General features: G+C 42.4%; 1 protein-coding gene across 5 annotated transcripts in view; it reads right to left on the reverse strand.

The window, feature by feature from the left end:
• GABRB3 (gamma-aminobutyric acid type A receptor subunit beta3) overlaps positions 1-20,269 on the reverse strand; it is a 232,056-nt gene that overhangs the window by 25,230 nt on the left and 186,557 nt on the right. For all 5 annotated transcript variants that reach the window (XM_017882403.1, XM_017882404.1, XM_017882406.1 and 2 more), the window contains 2 exons: positions 14,939-15,021; positions 11,756-11,893 (listed from right to left, as the gene is read on the reverse strand). In XM_017882403.1, coding sequence (XP_017737892.1) covers positions 11,756-11,893; positions 14,939-15,021 — 221 coding nt within the window. The remainder of the gene's footprint in view (positions 1-11,755; positions 11,894-14,938; positions 15,022-20,269) is intronic.

A 20,269-nucleotide genomic window follows, 5' to 3' on the forward strand; every position in this document is an offset into this window, starting at 1 on the left:
CTCCTTGTTTTCTGGATTCTGATGGAGCTGCCTGAGAGCCCGCCAGTGAGAACCGAATGACCCTCTCTAATCAGCTCCTCCGATTGCTCCCTGACACTGGCAGGTGCCTTCTTTCTGAAGCTGCCCACACCCTAAACTCCAAGAGGCCTCACCTTTCCTGATCTCCTCCTACTCCAAGCCTGGCAGGCTCCTATTCTCCTCCTGCCCCTAAATATATGCATTCTTCAGACTTTATTCCACATTCCTTTCTGTGTCTGTCCCTAGATTCTTCTCTTTGGCAGTCTGATTCACTCGTATGACTATTACCATTATGCAGGAGATGAACGATTTTATCTCCAGGCCTCCTACCTTTAGCATCAACCACATTTGCAGCCAGGATTATATAAAAGAGAAAAGAAATCACCAAACATACCCAGCTCCTCAAGGCTGGCAGCCTCGGAAATTTCCTCCAGTCTTTGCGTGTGTCTGTGTAGAATTTCTCACACACAGCTCTGATCAAATGCATATATCCCATGCCATCATAGCATAAAATTTTTTAGAGTTGCTACAAATTATTTGTAAACACAATTTTCGGTTCTTCCTAATGATCCATCAAATATCGACACAAGGACTCTATAAATACAAATTCCTGAATGCTGCAGATTTAGGTGTTTTCAATGTTTATGAAACTATAAATAGTACTCTTAAGGATATATTTGTGCAGAGCCATTTTTCTACACTGAGACTTATTTCTTGAGGATGAATATGCCAAAGGAGGGATTGGTAGGCCAAGGTTTAAAGCTTTTGATAAATATTGTCAAATTACTTTGTAATGTGTCACACCAAGCTATGCCGCTACCACCATCAGCGGATTAATAAAAGCGCCTAGCGCACCTTGCGAACGTGACAATGTCATGCATCCTCTCTCACAAATAGGTTTTGCTAAATCCCTTGGGAAAACCTTGTCCTTTCAACAACTTTTCACAGAATTGAATACTTCCTAAATGTTTGTTTGTTCTCTGTGTTTAATCTTATAAATTATCCGATTACTCGTTTATTTCTCTCATTTCTCTTTCCTCTGATGGTTTTTGGTTTTACCTTTTCACTGAAACACTTTATATGCTAATCCTTGCTTGTATTCTCTGCAAGCATTTCCCCAGTTGTCAGTTTGTAAAGCTTGTAACAGCTTTGAGTGGAGGACACACAGATCCCGAACTTTTTGTATGCAATTACATCTATCCATTTCACTTTTTCCCTTGTGATTGTTAAAACTTGCGTTTAGCCTTAGGTAAGTTCACAATACAGATTTACCTGCAAATCTATTTTGAGGGGTGGCAATTATTTCAGCGTTTGACATGAGGTGAAAACGTACATGGATTTTGGTTCCACAAACAGCAAACCGGTTTCTCCAACACCATCAGTAGAATGAGGCTTCCCTTCATAATACATTTCACACAGTTCTGTTGTTTTTAGACTCCGTCTCTTGTAAATGTGGATCATGGGCCTGAGGCACCACGCGCGGGGGCCAGAGCCTCCTCGCGGGCCTCGCCCTCCCAGTTCTGGGCCTTGTGCAACTTGGGCACATTCAGGAAACGATGCTCACTGTCATGCCACACTCAAAGCCTTCTACGGCTCATTACTTCCCACAAACATCAAAACACGCATCCAGGAATTTTAGTTTCTCCATCTTTCCCCAATTTAACTTCAGTTTTATTTTCCACCATGTTTCTGCTTTAGGCATCACATTTTTTTAGTCAAAGAGGTTCTCACTGCCTCAAAATCTTCGTCTCTATTTCCTGCCTCTGCTGACTCACATCCCGGTTTTGAAGACGTGTCTTTCCTTATCCACACCTCAAGGTCTCGGTCAAAGCCCCATCTTCCATGAATCCTTTCTTTTTCCTCCTTCCAAATGTAAGTAATCACCCTCTTGAATTTTTTCTCATTATTCATATTATTATAATTATAAACATTTACCAAGGTAAGATCTTCCTTAGTAAGTCGTACAGTCCCCAGGGCAGAATTTGTGAGGTAATTTTTTTTATATACTACAATGCCTAGGTAAATGTCAAAACCATCACAGGCTCTGAATAAATACTTCTGAATGCTGAATGAATGAAAATAGGAGTATTTAGTTTCTCTATGTGACTCTTTAGTTGAGCTTAATACACAAAATGCTCAACATCGTTATTGAATTGTAGCTTGAAATCCCATGGCAACTGCAATATCTTTCCTGAAGTAACTTCAATACTGGCTCTTAATTTGCAATTTCATGGCAACCTCAGACCTTTCTTAGCTCTTACTTGCTTCTCTTTGCTTCAGGTACATCTTACTATAATCTGCCATACATGGAGCAGTCTCTGCATCAGTCAGGACGTGTTGGCTTATGCTACAGTAACAAATAGCCCCCAAATCTCTGTAGTTTGTAACGAAAATTTTTCTTATAAAAAATATATCCAGTTAGCTCCCTCTGTTTGCAACACTGTTGGCCTCTGTGGTAGAAGGGCTGTACACACTTCCCGTCATATTTCTGTGGCCACAGCAAGTCTCACTGCCAACTGTTATGTCAGGAGAATAGGAACATTTAATCCTCCTCCAGAGAAGAGCAGCAAATATTTTTGAATGATAATGCAATTTACTATATCCTCCAACTTTCCATTTGCCAAGTCAACTTTCTTAAATATTTTCCAAAGTACATCTTCAGGGAAACTGTGGGCAGTAGAAACCAATATTGACACCCATGCAATGCCATGACTGTACAGTCAAACAAACACCTGGAAGATCATTAGGGACCTTGAGGAAGAGAATACGAAACTGATTTCAAAAACACATTCATCTCTGGAAATTCACCAAGATACTCATTGACACAGAATTTGGAATTAAGAAAATATACCATTTTCTTTTGTATTTGTTTAGCAAATACATTCTATTTGTTAAAAGTAAAATGCCTTTGGGAGGCCGAGGTGGGTGGATCGCAAAGTCAGGAGATCGAGACCATCCTGGCCAACGTGGTGAAATCCCGTCTCTACTAATAATATAAAAATTAGCCGGGTGTGGTGGCATATGCCTGTAATCCCAGCTACTCAGGAAGCTGAGGCAAGAGATTGCTTGAACCTGGGAGGTGGAAGTTGCAGTGAGCCGAGATAGAGCTACTGCACTCTAGCTTGGTGACAGAGTGAGACTCCATTTCAAAAAAAAAGAAAATGGAAAATGTCATTTCCAATTAGCAAAATGTTTAGGTATTCAGCATATGCCCCACACATCCTAGTCTCTGAAGTGGAAACTGAGTGGGGCAAACAGCGAAGATGAATAAAAGCACAGTTCACCCTCCCAACTGTTAATAGCTCCTGACCCACGTCAGACAGATTCATTCAGAACTGGCCTCCATAAAGCGGTGGCATACACTATCCTGGAGGTATAAAAATATGCTAGGGCACATGACTTAGTGATTTAGGAGAGGTTTCACGGTGTAGGCACCTCTAGTGTATGAGACACTCATGGTTGAATAGGACTCCTTCAGGCAGGGAGGAAGGAGAGCTTTCAAGGTAACGGACCCAGCAGAGCCGTTCAAGATACCATGAGACAGCGACCTCAGAAGGTTAGTCAACCTGATAATTACCTGACGTAGTAGATCTATTCTGCTAGGCAAAGGCTTTTCCCATTTGATGTGCATCTTAAAGAGTCCATAAAAGTATTTTTGTAGCTCCGGTAGACAAAGTCCTTACACTGGCAGGATGGAATGCCATGAAATATGCTGTATCTATGTAGAAAACTCCCAAGTGATCACAGCTAGTGGCTAATACTTTAAAGTTGAGAAGTAATGAGTCAGCTGCTCATTACTTCCCCTTTATAAGGAAGACATCCCCTTTAAAACGAAACGGAAGCTTGAATTTACAACTGAAATGTACTGAAGCCCTAATGTCTGTGTGCCAATGCAGATGTGGTCAGGTCCCCAGGCCGACGCTGAGCCAACAGATAGAGGCACAGTCCCTGGGCACAAGTGCATTGTTCCAATGCAGGGATTCCTTGGCAAAACTACCTAGTGAAGATGCTGATCCCAGCCCTTTCTCCCCATATGCAGTTACCGTTATGCCAAAAACACGGCTCTGGATCTCTAATCCAGCCTGAATTTATATTATTCTCTAGGCATTAATGTTTTGAAGAACTCATTAAAATGCAGACACAGAGGGTCATGCCAGCTTTGTGGAGTGCTAAGAGCCACTCAAATGCATCTGTGAACTAATAAGCTGGTATTTTAGCAACTGCAGCAGAGTTCACTTATCACATGTTCCTCTTCCCAGCAAGGCCGCCATGGTGGGGCACTCCCACAGCAGCCTGGGAAGCTTTGTGAGCTCTCACTTAGAGGCTTTCTGGGCCCATTATCATGCTATATGATTCATTTATTATCTAGATGCAGCCTAAAATTAAAAATAGTCTTTCTAATTCTTACTCCCATTACTAGTCACCTTATTATATGTTGAAAAAATCCATTATGAAAAGGAAATATATGAAATAGAAAAGAGAAAGAAGAAAAATGGGATTGGGGTTTTAAAAAAAAGTGTTTCAAATATTGTCTCAACCAGGCAATGAGTCCTTTCTAACCTTCCACAGAAAAACCAGCATTGAACCATATAACAGTGCAGCAAAGAACAGGGATGTTTGTTTGAACAATCCAGCCTCACCGTTATTTGGGATACTCGTTTGTGAGAAGGTTACTATCCTCTCTTTCCTTGTGTGTAAAATCAAGGCAACAATACCTTCAGTGGCAAAAAATTAAATTACACTTCATAAAAATTAAAAACAGTTATGCTCCAAAGCGTACCATCAAGACAACCTACAGAATGGGAGAAAATATTTGCAAATCATGTATCTGATAAGGAACTTATATCCAAAATACATAAAGAATGTGGCTGGGTGGGTGGCTCATGCCTGCAATCTCAGCATTTTGGGAGGCCACGGCAGGAGGATTGCTTGAACCCAGGAGTTCAAGACCAGCCTGGGCAACATAGTGAGACTCCATCTTTACAAAAAAAAAAAAAAAAAAAAATACAAAAATTAGCTGAGCATGGTGACACACACCTGTAGTCCCAGGAAATTAGGAGGCTGAGATGAGAGGATCGCTTGAGCCCAGGAGATTGAGGCTGTAGTGAGCCAAGATTGTGCCACTACACTCCAGCCTGGGTGACAGACTAAGACCCTGTCTCGAAGAAAAGAATGCTTACAAAAAAGACAAATAACTGAATTTGTTTAATTGGGAAGAGGCTTTGAATAGATATTTTTCCAAAGATAGAGAAACAGCCAAAAAAAGCACAAGAAAAGATGGTGAGCATCATTAGTCATTAGGGAAATGCATGTCAAGACCACAGTGAGATACCATACCATACCCTCTAGGATGGCAACAATAAAAAAGACAGAAAATAACTAGTGTTTGTGAGGATATGGAGAAATAATTGGAACCCTCCTATACTTCTGGTAGGAATATTATCCGACCACCACTTTAGAAAATAGTCTGACAGTTCCTCAAAAGGATGTTACCCTATATGACCCAGGAATTCTACTCCTAAGTGTATGAGTTAATTTCCTAAAAGAAATGACAACATATATATACACTAAAACTTATAACTGAATGTTCACAGCAGACTTATAGCTAGTAGCCCAAAGGGGAAACAAGCCAAATGTGCATAAGCTGATGAACGGATAAAGCAATTGCAGTATATTTCTTCAGCAATAACACGGAATGAAGTACTGACTCATGCCACAACATGGATGAACCTTGAAAACGTCATGCTAAGTGAAAGATCAGACATGCAGGACCACACAAATGATTCTGCTGATACGAAGTGGAAGAGACTGAAGAGACAAATCCAAAGAAACAGAAAGGTTAGTGGTTGTCTAGGGTTGGGAGAAAGGGGAAGAGACTGCTAGTGGATACGGGGCTTCTTTCTGGGGTGATAAAAATATTCTAAAATCGGTTTTGGTCATGGTTGCACAACTCTGCAAATATACTAAATACCACTGAATCTGCCTTTCAAATGGGTGAATTGTATGGTATGTGAATTGTATCTCAACAGATCCATTATAAGGAAAAAAATGTTTACTACATGTATTTTTACCGGCAATCAAATTCACATCAACTATGAAACACACTATCTGACCCAAAGTACACACTCGATAAATACAAGTTACTTCTTTCTTTTCTTTTTCTCCTACTTTGGTGCCTTCTCTGTTCATGATTCTGTAATCGGGGCTTTCACCATTGAGCACAGTTTTAAATTTTTGCTGGAGGTCTTAAAGGCAATTGAAAAGGACGAAGGTAGTTAAAACTCTTTCTGCAAAAAGATTTAAGGCAATGAATTTCTGAAGAAATCTGTTTTCTGTAATGAGACATGTTTCATATGTCAGGAGCACTTGTAAAAAGTGATGTCACAGCAAGAAGAGTATACAGTTAAGCTCTGCTTTGGCCCTGGGAGTGAGCACGTTCTGGCCCAGCATTTTGGACTGAGAGACTAGGGATTGTAGGAAGCACAGGCGAATTGTCTCTAAAGATGCCTGTAACAAAAGTCAGTGGGGAAAAAAGAAACAGAATTTTTTCTCTGGAATTTAAGGTCAAATTAAATTACAAATAAAAGACAGATGGTAATTCTTCCTTTTAATGTTTCATCTATCTTTTCTGTACCTCTAGTAGATGGTATTTACAGACTGAATTGGCAATAATTGGATCCCAGGCTTCAGTCTGCTTAACTAAAGCCTGGAGTTCACAAACGGACTCTTAAAGAGAAACCTGAGTATATGTATTAACAAACACTGTGACGGGGGACTTCTAAAAAAATTTATAATTTGTCATGATCATCCATAAGAAAGTAAAGCAATATTTTGAAAATTGATTTTTGAAAAAAAGAGAATTCACATATCTTAACTGAAATGTCTCATCATCATTCATTTTGCATCCTTCTCTTTTTCTTCCAATCTTGGCCAAAGTATTTTGAAATAAAGTCAGAATATATCACTGTCCAAATGTACCACAGAAAAAAGGAAGAGAAAGACAGACATCACAAAATTAAAGCAGCATATTAAATCATCTGTTCTCCACATATCTTGCGAAAATCTCTATCTTTCCGTTCGAAGACAACTCTGAAGTTACGGGTAAATTTCAGATTTGGCAAAAACTGTATATCCCAAATTTTGCTGGTGAGCACGACACATTTTCAAGACCAGTACAAAAGCTGAAGTTTCCATCTGTTGATCAGTGTGTTCACAGCGATATTTGAGGAGCTCTTTGATTTTCAGCTGAATATGTTTGTTGAAATAAATTTAATTCAGTATTTCTTTTAACCTGATCCCGTATCTGTCTGTTATGCAAGCGCTTGGCTCACGTTTTCACAGCTTGTAACTGTTACAGAAAAAGGCTTAAATATCCTGACTGAGCTTTATAGTGCTTTCTTCAACAACAGAGTATTCGAATAAATGTTTCCTCTTTATCATGTTTTCAGAAAATTACAGAATTTCCTGAAATGAAGTTTTAAAAAAGGTTTCCTAAATTTTCTTTTTTTTCATGCTCATGGATTAGTAGCCCAAACTAAGTAAGAATTACATATTGAAACAACTGGACACCTTTCTGAAAAAAATAAAGAGGGGTGAAAAATAAACCATGGTGTTAGGGTATTATAGAATACACTGAAAATGACTGGAAAAAATGGACAGAATTTAAATAAATCTGCCTGAAGATTTATTTAAATCTGGAGAGATTTAAATGGAGAGATAACAAGCCAGTAAAAAATCTGTATCAAGATGTGGGAGAGAAAGAAAACAGAGAGAAGAGCCCCACGTTTCAGGTACCTGCAGTTTCCATCAGGGAACGATGAGAAGCGAATTAGAACATCCAAGACTCAGGGGACTAAGGGGGCAGACACTGGACGCAGAGGCCATCCAGAAGGGGGCCGCATTAAACCTCCTACAGCGTGGGTTGGTTATTCTTACACAAAGAGTTTTGCTCAAGATGTAAAGATAAACCAGACGGACTCATGTGTGCTCAAAGACTGAGCCTGAACTCAGAATTACTCATACCCCAGAAAGTAGATGAAGCTTATCCTAGATTGCTAATGCCTCCAGCTGTCTACCAGAAGCAAGCACAGATCCTCTCTAAAAGATACACCAAAAGAGCATTGCCAGCATGAAGCTTGAGAAGAAAATGAAAAGCAACATACGGAAAGAAATGAGCAAGAGAGACAAGATGTGATGACAAGATCAGATAGGTGTGTCATTGGGGTTCCAGAAGAGAGCATGGGGCAGAGGCAGCCCTTGAAGAGATGATGGCCAGTGATGCTCCAAACCCTCAGAGGACATCAAACCGGAGACTCAAGAAGGTCCATAAACTCCAAGAATGGGCAGGTGCAGAGGCTCACGCCTGCAATCCCAGCACTTTGGGAGGCTGAGGTGGGCGGATCACCTGAGGTCAGGAGTTCGAGACCAGCCTGGCCAACATGGTGAAACCCCGTCTCTACTAAAAATACAAAATTTAGCCGGGCATGGTGGCACATGCTTGCAGTTCCAGCTACTAGGGAGGCTGAGGCAGGAGAATCGCTTGAACCCAGGAGGCGGAGTTTGCCGTGAGTGGAGATCATGCCACTGCACTCCAGCCTGAGTGACGGAGTGAGATTCTGTCTGAAAAAAAACAAATAAAAACACAACACAAAACAAAACAAACAAAAAACTCCAAGAATAATAATCACAGAAAAAGCTGCAACTTGGTACATCATAATAATGCCCATGAAAACCAAAGGCAAAGAGAAAAATCACAAAGCCATCTGTAGGGAGAAAAGAAAGTTATAGTCATGCCCTCATAATGACCTATAGGTCAACGGACGGGGCCCCTTATATTATAGGGGAGCTGAAAACTGCCTACTGCCTAGTGACATCATAGTCTGGTCCTAATAAACTTTCAGAGTGTTTGTTCTTTTCTAGTTACCCCCCAGCTTTTTTGGGGGAGACAGCATCTTGCAGGCTGGAGTGCAGTGGTACAATCAGAGCTCACAGCAGCCTCAAACTCCTGGGTTCAAGCAGTCCTCCCACTTCAGCCTCCTGAATAGCTGTGACCGCAGATGCTGCCACCATGGCCTGACTAATCTTTTATTATTTATTTATTATTTATTTATTTATATTTTTTTGAGACAGAGTCTCGCTGTGTCGCTCAAGCTGGAGTACAGTGGCATGATCTTGGCTCACTGCAACCTCCGCCTCCTGGGTTCACGCCATTCTCCTGCCTCAGCCTCCTGAGTAGCTGGGACTACAGGTGCCCGCCACCACGCCTGGCTAATTTTGTGTATTTTTAGTAGAGACGGGGTTTCACCGTGTCAGCCAGGATGGTCTCAATCTCCTGACCTTGTGATCTACCCACCTCGGCCTCCCAAGGTGCTGGCATTACAGGTGTGAGCCGCCGTGCCCGGCCTAATCTTCTATTTTCTAGAGGTGAGGCCTCACTCTGTTTCACAGGCTGGGCATGAGCCCCTGGCCTCAGGTGACCCTCCTGCCTTGGCCTCCCAAAGCGTTGGGATCACTGGTGCGAGCCACTGTGCCCAGCCTCTCATCTCTTTTTCTGCAAATACTATGTCAGGCTAGAAAGTCCTTCAATCCTGTTTACTCGTCGCATTCTTATTAATGGAGAATACTTGTGGAAAGGAAAATGAATCAGGATCATATTTAATATCAAAATATTTTTAGAACATTGCAACTTCTTCATGCGTAGGTGAGTTAGAATAATTTTAAAGTGCAAGCTTTTGAAAGTTGGGAGGTTTTGTAACTGACTGATGCGGACCCCTTGGGCTACACCCAGTAAATGCAGGACTCAGTACGCGCTGGGAGGAAGACGCAATCCTGCATGCTGATGACCCCATGGGTCTGTGAGTAGTTAGGTATTCTGCCACATACCTGTAGTGTCTGTTTTCTCCAGACATTTTTAGGATGTGTTCTAACACACACAGGCTGAAAAGAAAGACAGGGATTGCACCTGGAGAACGGTGGTTCTAAGTGCTTTCAAGTTAGTGGATTCAGGAAGTCATTCTAAGTGGCTGTGGTCCCCCTTGGAAGCAGGACACCCTCTGCAAACACCTCACCCAGCTTTCTAATGAGGCTGCACGAAAATGCAGTAAGAAATTCTCATGGCAGCACCCTCATGGACATCTCTGCAACTTTCTAGGCAAAGGCTGCATGGCAGGAATACTCCACAGTGAGTACCAGCCTCTGTTCTGAGCAGACCTTCAGCTCACACCACCCAGGGCATGGAACAGTTTGAAACCCAGTTTTAGAAGGAATACACCATTTTTTTCAATGCCTCACAGGCCAGCATTCTTGGTTGTGGACACTATTTCTTAATGATAAGCCCATGTTCCTGCTGGCTCTCATTCCTCCCTGAGGTCAACCTCTCAGTGCGTCTTCTCTGGAGAATGCAGGGACATCTGCAAGGCCTCCTGAGGCAGAGGATAAAGTGGCGCTGCATTAAAAAAACGACCTGATTGGTGTCTTAAAAATTCAGGCTTTTACATCGACTTATCGTGTACTTTGGCTCCTAGGGGCTGGGATGGAGAGGGAACGTTGGTGACGGCCTTGACTGATCAATTACTGACTCACTGACAACTGCCACACACCCAGGACACACTGGGCATTACTCAAGATGAGGGTGGGGAGCCGATGAACCACACATGACTGATACGGGTTCCTCCTCAGGGAGGTGTGCCCTTGCAGACGCAGGTGCCGTGAGCTGTGAGCAGAGCTGGAAGGTGGTCAGTACTGCCCTGTGGAGATGCACCTCAGCCACTTAACCCAGCCTGGGGGCTCTGTGGGGCCAAGCAGGTCAAAAAGGCTTCCCAGAGGAAGTGGCATTAGATGAAGCCTAAGAATGAGTCGGAGCTAGCCACACGAAGGCGAAGCTGGTGGCCATGGGTCAGGAGCATTCAAGCCACTCACTGGCTTCATGGTTGCCATCACAGGACTGGGATCAATTTTTATGCACTCTTTGTTCAAACTACATGGACAGCTCTGCCTTCATTTAGCATTTTCAACCCAGAGTTTGTGGTCTCTGTAATGCTTTACATTTTACAAAGCACTTTCATTTATTATATCAATGACAAGGCACAGCATTCGGTAAGCACAGTCAGCACTGCACACTGCAAAATATACATTTAGTGAAACTTGTGCAAGAATAGACTGAGGAGCAGAAGACACCGTCTCAATGTTTGGGCAGTTGATATAAAGATGACAAGGAAACCCAAGCTAAGGCCTCATCATAAGGTAACGTCAGGGGAAGATGACCATGTCTAATGGGACAAGGCGGACCGGAGGTGGCGCAAGTTCCCGGACCACCAAGGCTGGCTGCTAACCCCAGTGGAACGAAGGCAGCTTACTCTCGGGAGGAGAACAGCACCTGCCTCCTCTGGTCATCCCCTTTCCTTCCTCTTCCTTCCTGCCTCCAAGGTCATCAATGACCTGCTGTCTGCCCAAGGATGGGAGATTCTTATGTTATCAAACATTGATTGGTGAAATTCATCCTCAGTCTTTTCAATAACCAGTCCCAGAGAGCATCTTCTTCTCAGGTGAGCTTTCCTCCCCAGCAAAGCCTATCACTCTCCTCAGATACAGAGAGCAGAGGGGTGTGTGATGTGTGAAGGATGACAACACTCCTTCGGATGATCCTGTGCCGTGAGTCTGTCGCAGCATATTCTCTCACTCCAGTCACACCAACGGAGCCAGTGCCCCTGAAGGGACTATAAATGGATGCAGGACTCACCTGTGGCGAAGACAACATTCCTCGAGACCAGACGGTGCTCCACGATGGAGAACTGCGGGAGCTCGATCCTTTCCACTCCGGTGACAGCCTTGTCCCCGCCTCGCCAGTAAAATTCAATGTCATCCGTGGTGTAGCCATCTGCCGAGAGAGAAGCAGGGAGATAGGAAACATCCTCATTTCGTATAAATGCACGGCTAAATAAACTATCATTAACATGGAGGCTGCGGCTCTGCCATGTTTTGAGTAGATTTGTTTAATGTGCTTGTCTAGGGGAAGTGTCATCAAAGAACTAACTTTCCAATATTCTCAGTTATCACTGCCATTTTTATTGGTTAACTAAATCATTTTCTGTATCTTCTATATTTTGACTCAGTTAATCTTTTTTGATTTTTTATTTATTTGTTTAAAGCGCAGTTTATAATAGGTCTCTAATGTATAAGGCAACTAACGAAAACCGTTATCCTGATATGCCAGAGGTGTAGTTGGTAACTGTGTTGCCAGGCATAACCGTATCCTGATATGCCAGGTTGGTACTGAAAAGTCGAGAAGCTGGGGACAATGGGCGCTCTGACCAGAGTCCTATCTGTGAAGTGCAACTTCAGAGCTGACCCAGACACCACACAGAGATGAATTTAAAATATATCTCAACTGCAATGAATAAGATAGTTTTAAGAGAAAATGAGAATTGAAGTATGAAGAATTCTGGAAAGGCAAATCCTCTCGAGAGCTTTTGAGAGAGTTCAAAGACTGAAGGTGAATTTCACCAATCAGTGATTGATTACATGAGGTAAGCTCAGAACAAAAGGAAGGTTCTCCTTAGCATATTTGGATGGTTTTATCAGCTCTTCCTGGCCACGAAGTTTGCCAACCTTAGAAATGCCTGTTCTAGGGATATTCCTGACCCTTAGAGATGTGCACAGGTGGTCTCATCAGAAAGAACAATGGTCGTTAGCTGGATTATAGCTCCAAATCCAGCTTTAGCGCAGCGCTCGTGTTCACGTGGTGATTGATCGCGGCTTCTCGAGAATGAGTAAGTGGGGCAATAGAGTCCATTGTTACTTGTAACACCAAGGAGTCTCCTAAAACATTAGGTCTACTTTGTCAATAAGATCAATTAAAACAGAGATTGGGAGAACAATATTATCTCAATATAAAGGACTTTTAAATTTGAACATAAAATGTAAAAAAAAAAAATTCACTCAATATTGAATGTTAGTCAAACAAATGGACCAAAACTGTAGGGTGGGGAAGAGACGCTCCCCACAGCTAATGCCTCCTTCCTGGTCCTACCTACTGTCCTCTCTTTAATAAAACATGCATCTTTCCACATGGTAAGTGGCATACTCTGCTTAAAACCTGCAAATGCTTCCCAGTGAAATTATTAAGAGCAAAACAAGTACAAACTCCTTACAAGAACCTCAAGAACCTACAGACCTGGCCCCTGGGCCTTCAGCTCCCCATCCTCGTTCACCCAGCCAGGCCTCACTGGCCTCTTATTGCAGCTCAGACCAGCGTGCTGTGCCCAGGGCGCCTGGGTCCTGTGCAGGGGCACACCTCCAGATCTTCATGTAGCTCATTCTTTCCCACATTTGCATCTTGGCTGAAACCAAACCTCGCAGAAGCCCTCCCTGGCACTCCATCTCACAGGCAACCTCGCAATCTCTCACTATGCTTTTATCAGACTTTACTTTCTTCAAAGCACTATTTGATTTCGGTCTAATGGTTTCCTGTCTTTTGTGGACTATAAACTCCACGAAGGCAGGTGTTGTCTGTCATCTCTAAATATCCCTGTGCTTACAACCGTGCCTACATAGTTAATGTCCAGTGAGTATTTGTTGGATAAACTTTGAGTTGACGAATGTGACCTCCCGTGTGGAAATAAAGATACCATTTTTCTTCTGTCTAGTCCCAACATGCAGACATGTGTAGTCAGACCACAAGAAATCAGGAGAATCCCTTCTTCCACTCAAATGATTAAACCATGGATTCTTTGCAGAGAAGGGACCTCACGCATGGCGAGGATCTCTTCTACAGCAGATCTCCCTGCTCATCAAACACCCCTGCCCATACACCACAGCGGCAGAGTCCTCTCCCTCAGGAGTCACTCACTGTGTGACCCAACAGTTGAAATAGAAGCTGCTGCCTTACTTAGATTCCAAACTGGCCTTCCTGAAACTTCCACTGACTCACTGGAGTTGTGCCCTCTGGCCACACTGAAGCCAGTTAACTTCTTAAGATCGTCCTTCAAATACTGGGAAATCATCTTTCCCCTGAGCCTTCTGTCCTCTAAGGTAAACGTCCCCAGAGAATTCAACTACGCATCATTTGATAAGGCTTTACGTCTTTCTTCTTCTGTAAAAGCACAGCTCTCGGAAAACATGACAGTGATGCAGGTGGAAGTGAGGGGCACCGTGGGGCCAGCCTCACCCAAGATCTACACTAGGCTCTACCACCAGGGCAGTTTCTCAACATGGTCATTCACAAAGACACTGGCCTCTTACCACAATTGTATCAAGTGGGACTGCAAAGTCAAAGTCATTTATCTCCAAAATTCAGTACAAATATTGACAAGCCTAAATCCAATTGAGACTAGTTATAAACCAGTTTATAATAGGCCAAGATAAGCAACAACGAAAACCGTATCCTGATATGCCAGGAGGTGTAGTTTAGGTAGCAGGAGGCACATTGTTAGATGTTATGGATGCAGCTCTCATCTCTCATATAGGAGTACTCCATGCTGAATAATCAATGAAGCGTCTGAATACTACTCAAATTGAAGAAAATTGCCGAGATGCAGAAATAGCCTGCTTGTAAAGCCGAGTTCCTGATGGGAAATGAGTTTTACTCTGACCGCCCAGGGTCCCAGCAGTGCAGCCACTCATGCGTGATGAAGCATATTGTAGGAAAATAGCATCTCGGTGTTTGCTCTCCTCTCACTGAATGGACCGAAATGAGGGGCATTTGTTTTCTTCTATTTCAGCGCAGCAAACAGACTCTCTTAATCAGATTAGAATGAAGAACTCTTTTATACTGAGTCTCTCTCTCTCTGTCTTTCTCTGTCTCTGTCTTCCCCTCTTTCCATGTCAAAAAAATTATGGATGCCTTGAAAAAAGATGCTAAATAATGACAACAGGATCTAAAATACAAATAGGAGGAGAAAGAAACACAGATACGGATACACACAGCTTTCAATTTCCAGAGTGCAGTTCTGCTCGTCCAGAGGGTATCTCCTGAGGTCCATCATGCATGCTGCTGTCGTGGTGATTCTGAAATACACAGGGTGAGGGCAGATATTAAAGAAGGGCTGAGAAATGTATCAGGGAGACTGCTCCTATATAAACAGCGAGTAAGCACCCCGTGGGACCCCTGCCCAAAGTCCACCTGGCTAAACATCATTCACTATATACAGAGAGAAACTTGAGTAAATCAGAAACTCTTTTCAGCATAATACAGAAGAGATTTATCAAGAAAAAAAAACACAAAACGTTATTATATATTTTTTAATCATTCATTTTTTGATTAACATAAAAATTGTATCCATTTGTAATATACAGCATGATGTTTAGAAATATGTATACACTGTGAAATAGTTAGATTGAAGTAATTAACAAATGTACTGTATCACCTATTTAACTCTTTTTATGTGTGATGAAAACGCAAAATCTACCCTCTTGCAATTTTTGAGTATGCAGCACTTTGTTATTAGCTATAGTCACCATATTGTATCAAAAACCTTACTATGTCTTATTGACTTTGGATAATCAATGGCAGAAAAAAGGGGTTTCCAAGGAAGTTCTTACCTTCAATTTTTGCTTCTCTTCTTGTCTATAGACTCTCTTGCCTCTCTAGTACAGAGAGATCCTATGTGTGGGACACCACCAATTAGGTTTTAAGACTGAGTCTTTGACTTTCCACGGGAAGTGTTAAAGTAGCTACAGATGCACTTTGGAACTCTAAACCTCACCTCTGCTTCTTTCAATTTTATTATCATTGTTTATTGGGCTGGATTCTAATATTACAGATTTTTTTTTAACTGTGTGATCATCTCTCTTTTCAAAGAGAATATTTGGCTTCTATTTTATCACTCATGAACCAAAATTGGGTGGGTTAAGTTCCCTTGGGGCCAGCTAAAGCCATGGAAATAACTTCTTCCCCAAAACAGTTAAGGCTCTACCATGCAATGGTTAAACCAACCCTACACTGAGAAACAACACTTCTAGAAATGTCCAGTCCTTTTCCTACTCTGTCTGCAGCCTCCTCTTAGGGAGACCAACTTACTCAAAGCTGCTTCTTTGAAAACGCAACTATTAGGGTCATTATATTTTACATTATATATCTCTAGAACCCCACCCTTTCCCCACCACGGTCAATGGTGACTGGACTCCAGTGGGTTCCTGAGTCAGAGACAGCAAGCCATTAGTGGGCGAGAGATACATGACATGGGCTGAGTTGGAAGGCGGAGTGGAGCTAAAGAGACTCTCTTCCATAGGAATGAATTGAACAGCAAAGATAAGAGTGGAAGTGCATCTGCAAGACCATGGTTTACAGGCCTGTGATGCTGTTTTCCAACTGGAGAGCAAAGGGTGAGAAAACATCACAGAGGAGAGAAGGTGCTGCAAGGAGAGTTGAGGATGCAGTCACAGCTGTGCCCTGGGCCGCAGCGGGGGCCTTGCTCAAGGTGTGCTCCACCTCTCCAGGGAGCAGCTTCTCAAAGCCTGTGCAGTCTCTGTGTGACCAGCAGTCCTGGCTGTGCCCATTCAACGATGGGGAGTAAGAATGAAAACGTGAGAATACTTTCTCCTGAGATCCCTAGAGTCACCCTCAATCCCCAGCTGTCCTTCAGGTTTCATCTTTCTTGAAACTCAGTGTTGAGCTTTATCTGAATGGTCTTCATTATTAATATTCACAACAAACCTACTAATGCTGCAGGTGATGAGCAAGCCTGACTCTTACCAACAGATCCTAACCCAAACATCTGTAAAACACTAGACATATGCCAATTCTGATGGACTTGTCTCATTTACCCTAAACGCAGGTGATAAGGAAATAATGGAGTAAGGTCTGTCCTTCTATTAGCATCTGGTTAAGCAAGCAGATAGAGCAACGTTCTGCTTTCCAATGATTGAGAGAAGCAGTGAGGGAAAATGTCAACGTATTCAGTAAACAGGTCAATGCTTAATTTTTTATGCATATAGCACGCATGCACCATGCAGACAATCAGTAAAATCCATAGCAATGGTGAAAGTGTGTTCCTTCCAAATGTCATAACACTTCCCCTTATCCTTGGAGTCAAAGAGTGCACTACATTCTATGATCCCAAATCAACACACAGCTCTTTGGCATATTTTTCTACAGCATGTAACATTCTAGCCAACTGAAGTTCCAGAGTCACACTTTTCAACTGTGGCATGTGTTACGGCAGATTGACAACCCAATGTCCATACAAGATGCCCATAATGCAAAATTAGAACAGAGTTCTGCTAAAATTATGAATCTTTATGAAGAAGAAAAAAACCTTTAGTGACAATGTTCGAATTTTTAAATTTTCCTTTTTTTTTATTATACAGAGTCTTGCTCTGTTGCCCAAGCTGGAGTGCAGCTGTGTGATCTTGGCTCACGGCAAGCGCCACCTCCCGGGTTCATGCCATTCTCCTGCCTCAGCCTCCTGAGTAGCTGGGACTACAGGCCCCCCACACCATGCCCAGCTAATTTTTTTGTATTTTTAGTAGAGACGGTTTTCACTGTGTTAGCCAGGATGGTCTCAATCTCCTGACTTCGTGATCTGCCCACTTCGGCCTCCCAAAGCGCTGGGATTACAGGCATGAACTGCCACGCCTGGCTTAATTGTCTTATATATTTTGGTACCTATTCACTTGAACTGAGTCAATGATTGAAATTACTGTTTCTTACTGTTTGTTTTCTTATTCACTCTTCAAACCACCCCCCCTACACACACACACACACACACACACACACACACACACACACACAGATGCACGCATACACACACATAAACATGCCCAAATTGTTTGGGGACACCATGGGGATACATTATTGGAGGGAGAAGGGGAACCTGAGGCTAGAAGAACTGGTGACAGCATACCCTTGTCCCACCAAGTACACCAAGTACAGCAGCTGTCCAGGTCTTCTCATTCTGTTATAATTCTGGCTATAAAATGGAGCCCTATTTCAGTGAGCTGAGATGGGGCCACTACACTCCAGTCTGGGTGACAACGTGAGTGAGACTCCATCTCAAAAAAAAAAACAAAAAAACAAAACAAAATAAAAAACAGAAAAACAGAGAGAAGGAAATTCTGAAATCTGTGACAACATTGATGGAATTGGAGAACATTATGCTAAGTGAAATAAGTCAGGCCCAGAAAGACAAATACTACATGTTCTCACTTATATGTGGAATTAAAACAATTAACTTATAGAAATAGAGAGTAGAATGGCGGTGGCAGAAGCTGGAGGAGGGGAAATAGGGAGGTGATGAGCAAAGGGTAGACAATTTCAAACGGAAAATATGTTTTCTCTTTTTGTGCATTCTACTGCACAGCATGGTGAATATAGTTAGTAGTAGAGTGTTGCACATTTCAAATTGCTAAGTAAATTTCAAATGTTCTTGCCACGAAAAAATGTTAATTATTTGAGGTGATGGATATGTTAACTAGCTTGATTTAATTATTTCACATTGGATTCATAAATCGTAACATCATTTTGTACCCCATACATTTTTTCCCCACGCAACTCCCTCTTCACAGAACCCATAAATCTATACGATTATCATTGTCAATTTACAATAAGAAAAGAAAAAAAATGAGCCACTTTTTTCTTTTTATGTGAGGAATAATGCAGACACATCTACTCACTACTCTTCTTCATTTGGAAAACACTCTCAGAGTGGAGAGTGAGGCACGGGAGCTTGCTCTTGCTCATACTACAAAAGGTAACCATCAAGACAGAAGAAGTAGCTGAATAGCTGGGACAAAAAGGCAAAAGGAGAGAGAGTGGAGGCGAGTGGCAGAGTGATGAAGCCAACCGTGGCGGAGAAGCATGCCCCAACCCCTCCCTGAGCCCCCAAATCCTCATCCAAGTTGACTCAACTCATCAGAGGCTGGGAGAGTGGGCCTTTTGAGTGAATCGATCCTGGGACATCGCAGAAATCATCCAATGTGTGCTCCACCTCTCCAGGGAGCAGCTTCTCAAAGCCTGTGCAGGAGTTGTGTTCGGGCTGACAGGGGTTACAGAGGGGTTGAGGAATTTCACAGATGGCAGAACTGAGTCCAAGCCGAGTGCACGGAGATCAACCAAGGGCAGAGAGGCCACAGTGACATCTGGGCTCCAGCTGTGTAATCCCCAACACTCACACACGTGGTTTTATGTTTTCCCTAACAAACGTATCTATTTTCCGTCCTGACAGAATAATTTAACCAACATCTAGCGCCACCTTGTCCAGCCCCCTGTGATCTGAGAATTCCACTGTTATTCCTAAGGAACGGGATGAAGTTCAGCAATCGGGATCCAACAGGACTGGCTGGGGCTCCCCCAGTATTACTCTTCAGCAGGTTCCTCTTTTTTCTTTTGGTTTTTTCTTTTTTGTGTTATGATTGAGAGACAGCAGCGCTTAGGGTCTCTGTGACTACAAGGCATGTCTCTGATAGAGAAGCAGAGAAAGATAATGGCCAAGTGACATGTATGTCCTTGTGTCCAATATATCCTTTCTTTACAGTCGTACTTTGAGAATGCTGAAAGTAGAAAGAAAAACCAAAAAAGCTGACGAAGAGACAGAGGAGTGAGGACTAGAGAACTGGACCACATTACAGGGATGGTGCTGAGTCATCATCTGGGTGCCCAGCACACCCACCAGTCACATCTGTACTTCATGGAACACCGGTGGAGCACTTGCTCAATGCCCAGTTCTGTGCCAAGCACTTTAATACACACATGTTTACTCTCACAACAACCATATTACAGAGCTATTATTATTATTATATCCATTGTGCAGATGAGTGAACCAAGGTTCGGAAAGGGTAAGCAGCTCAACCACGTTCCCGATGCCACTGGAAGGCAGACGTGACATTCAGATCCAGGCAGTTTGAACCTTGTGTTCTGCTACATCTGTATTACCTCTTTCACCTTAAACATACAAAATATATTCAACTTTTAAAGGCCTGCTCAGGAAATGAGAATCTTGTTTTGAATGAAGAGCAGTAAGGTTGATAAATTTATGTAGACAGAGATATAAATATTGATACCCATATCATAGGCATATATACATATACACATATATACACCCATAATATTCTCATTAAATATGTCAAATTGGAAATATGAGTAAATGCAGAAAATAAATATTCTACATGCTATTCCTGCAGTAACTATAGTGACATTTAATCCAACAGTTTCTCACCCTTTGTGGAATAGGGTCATTCATTAGACCATTCCTGCTTTTACAAACAATACATGTCTAAAGATATGTTTAAGAACTAAAAGTATTAACATGTAAGAAAT

Source organism: Rhinopithecus bieti, unplaced genomic scaffold, assembly GCF_001698545.2.
Source record: "Rhinopithecus bieti isolate Rb0 unplaced genomic scaffold, ASM169854v2 scaffold_13247, whole genome shotgun sequence".
NCBI classification, from domain to species: domain Eukaryota; kingdom Metazoa; phylum Chordata; class Mammalia; order Primates; family Cercopithecidae; genus Rhinopithecus; species Rhinopithecus bieti.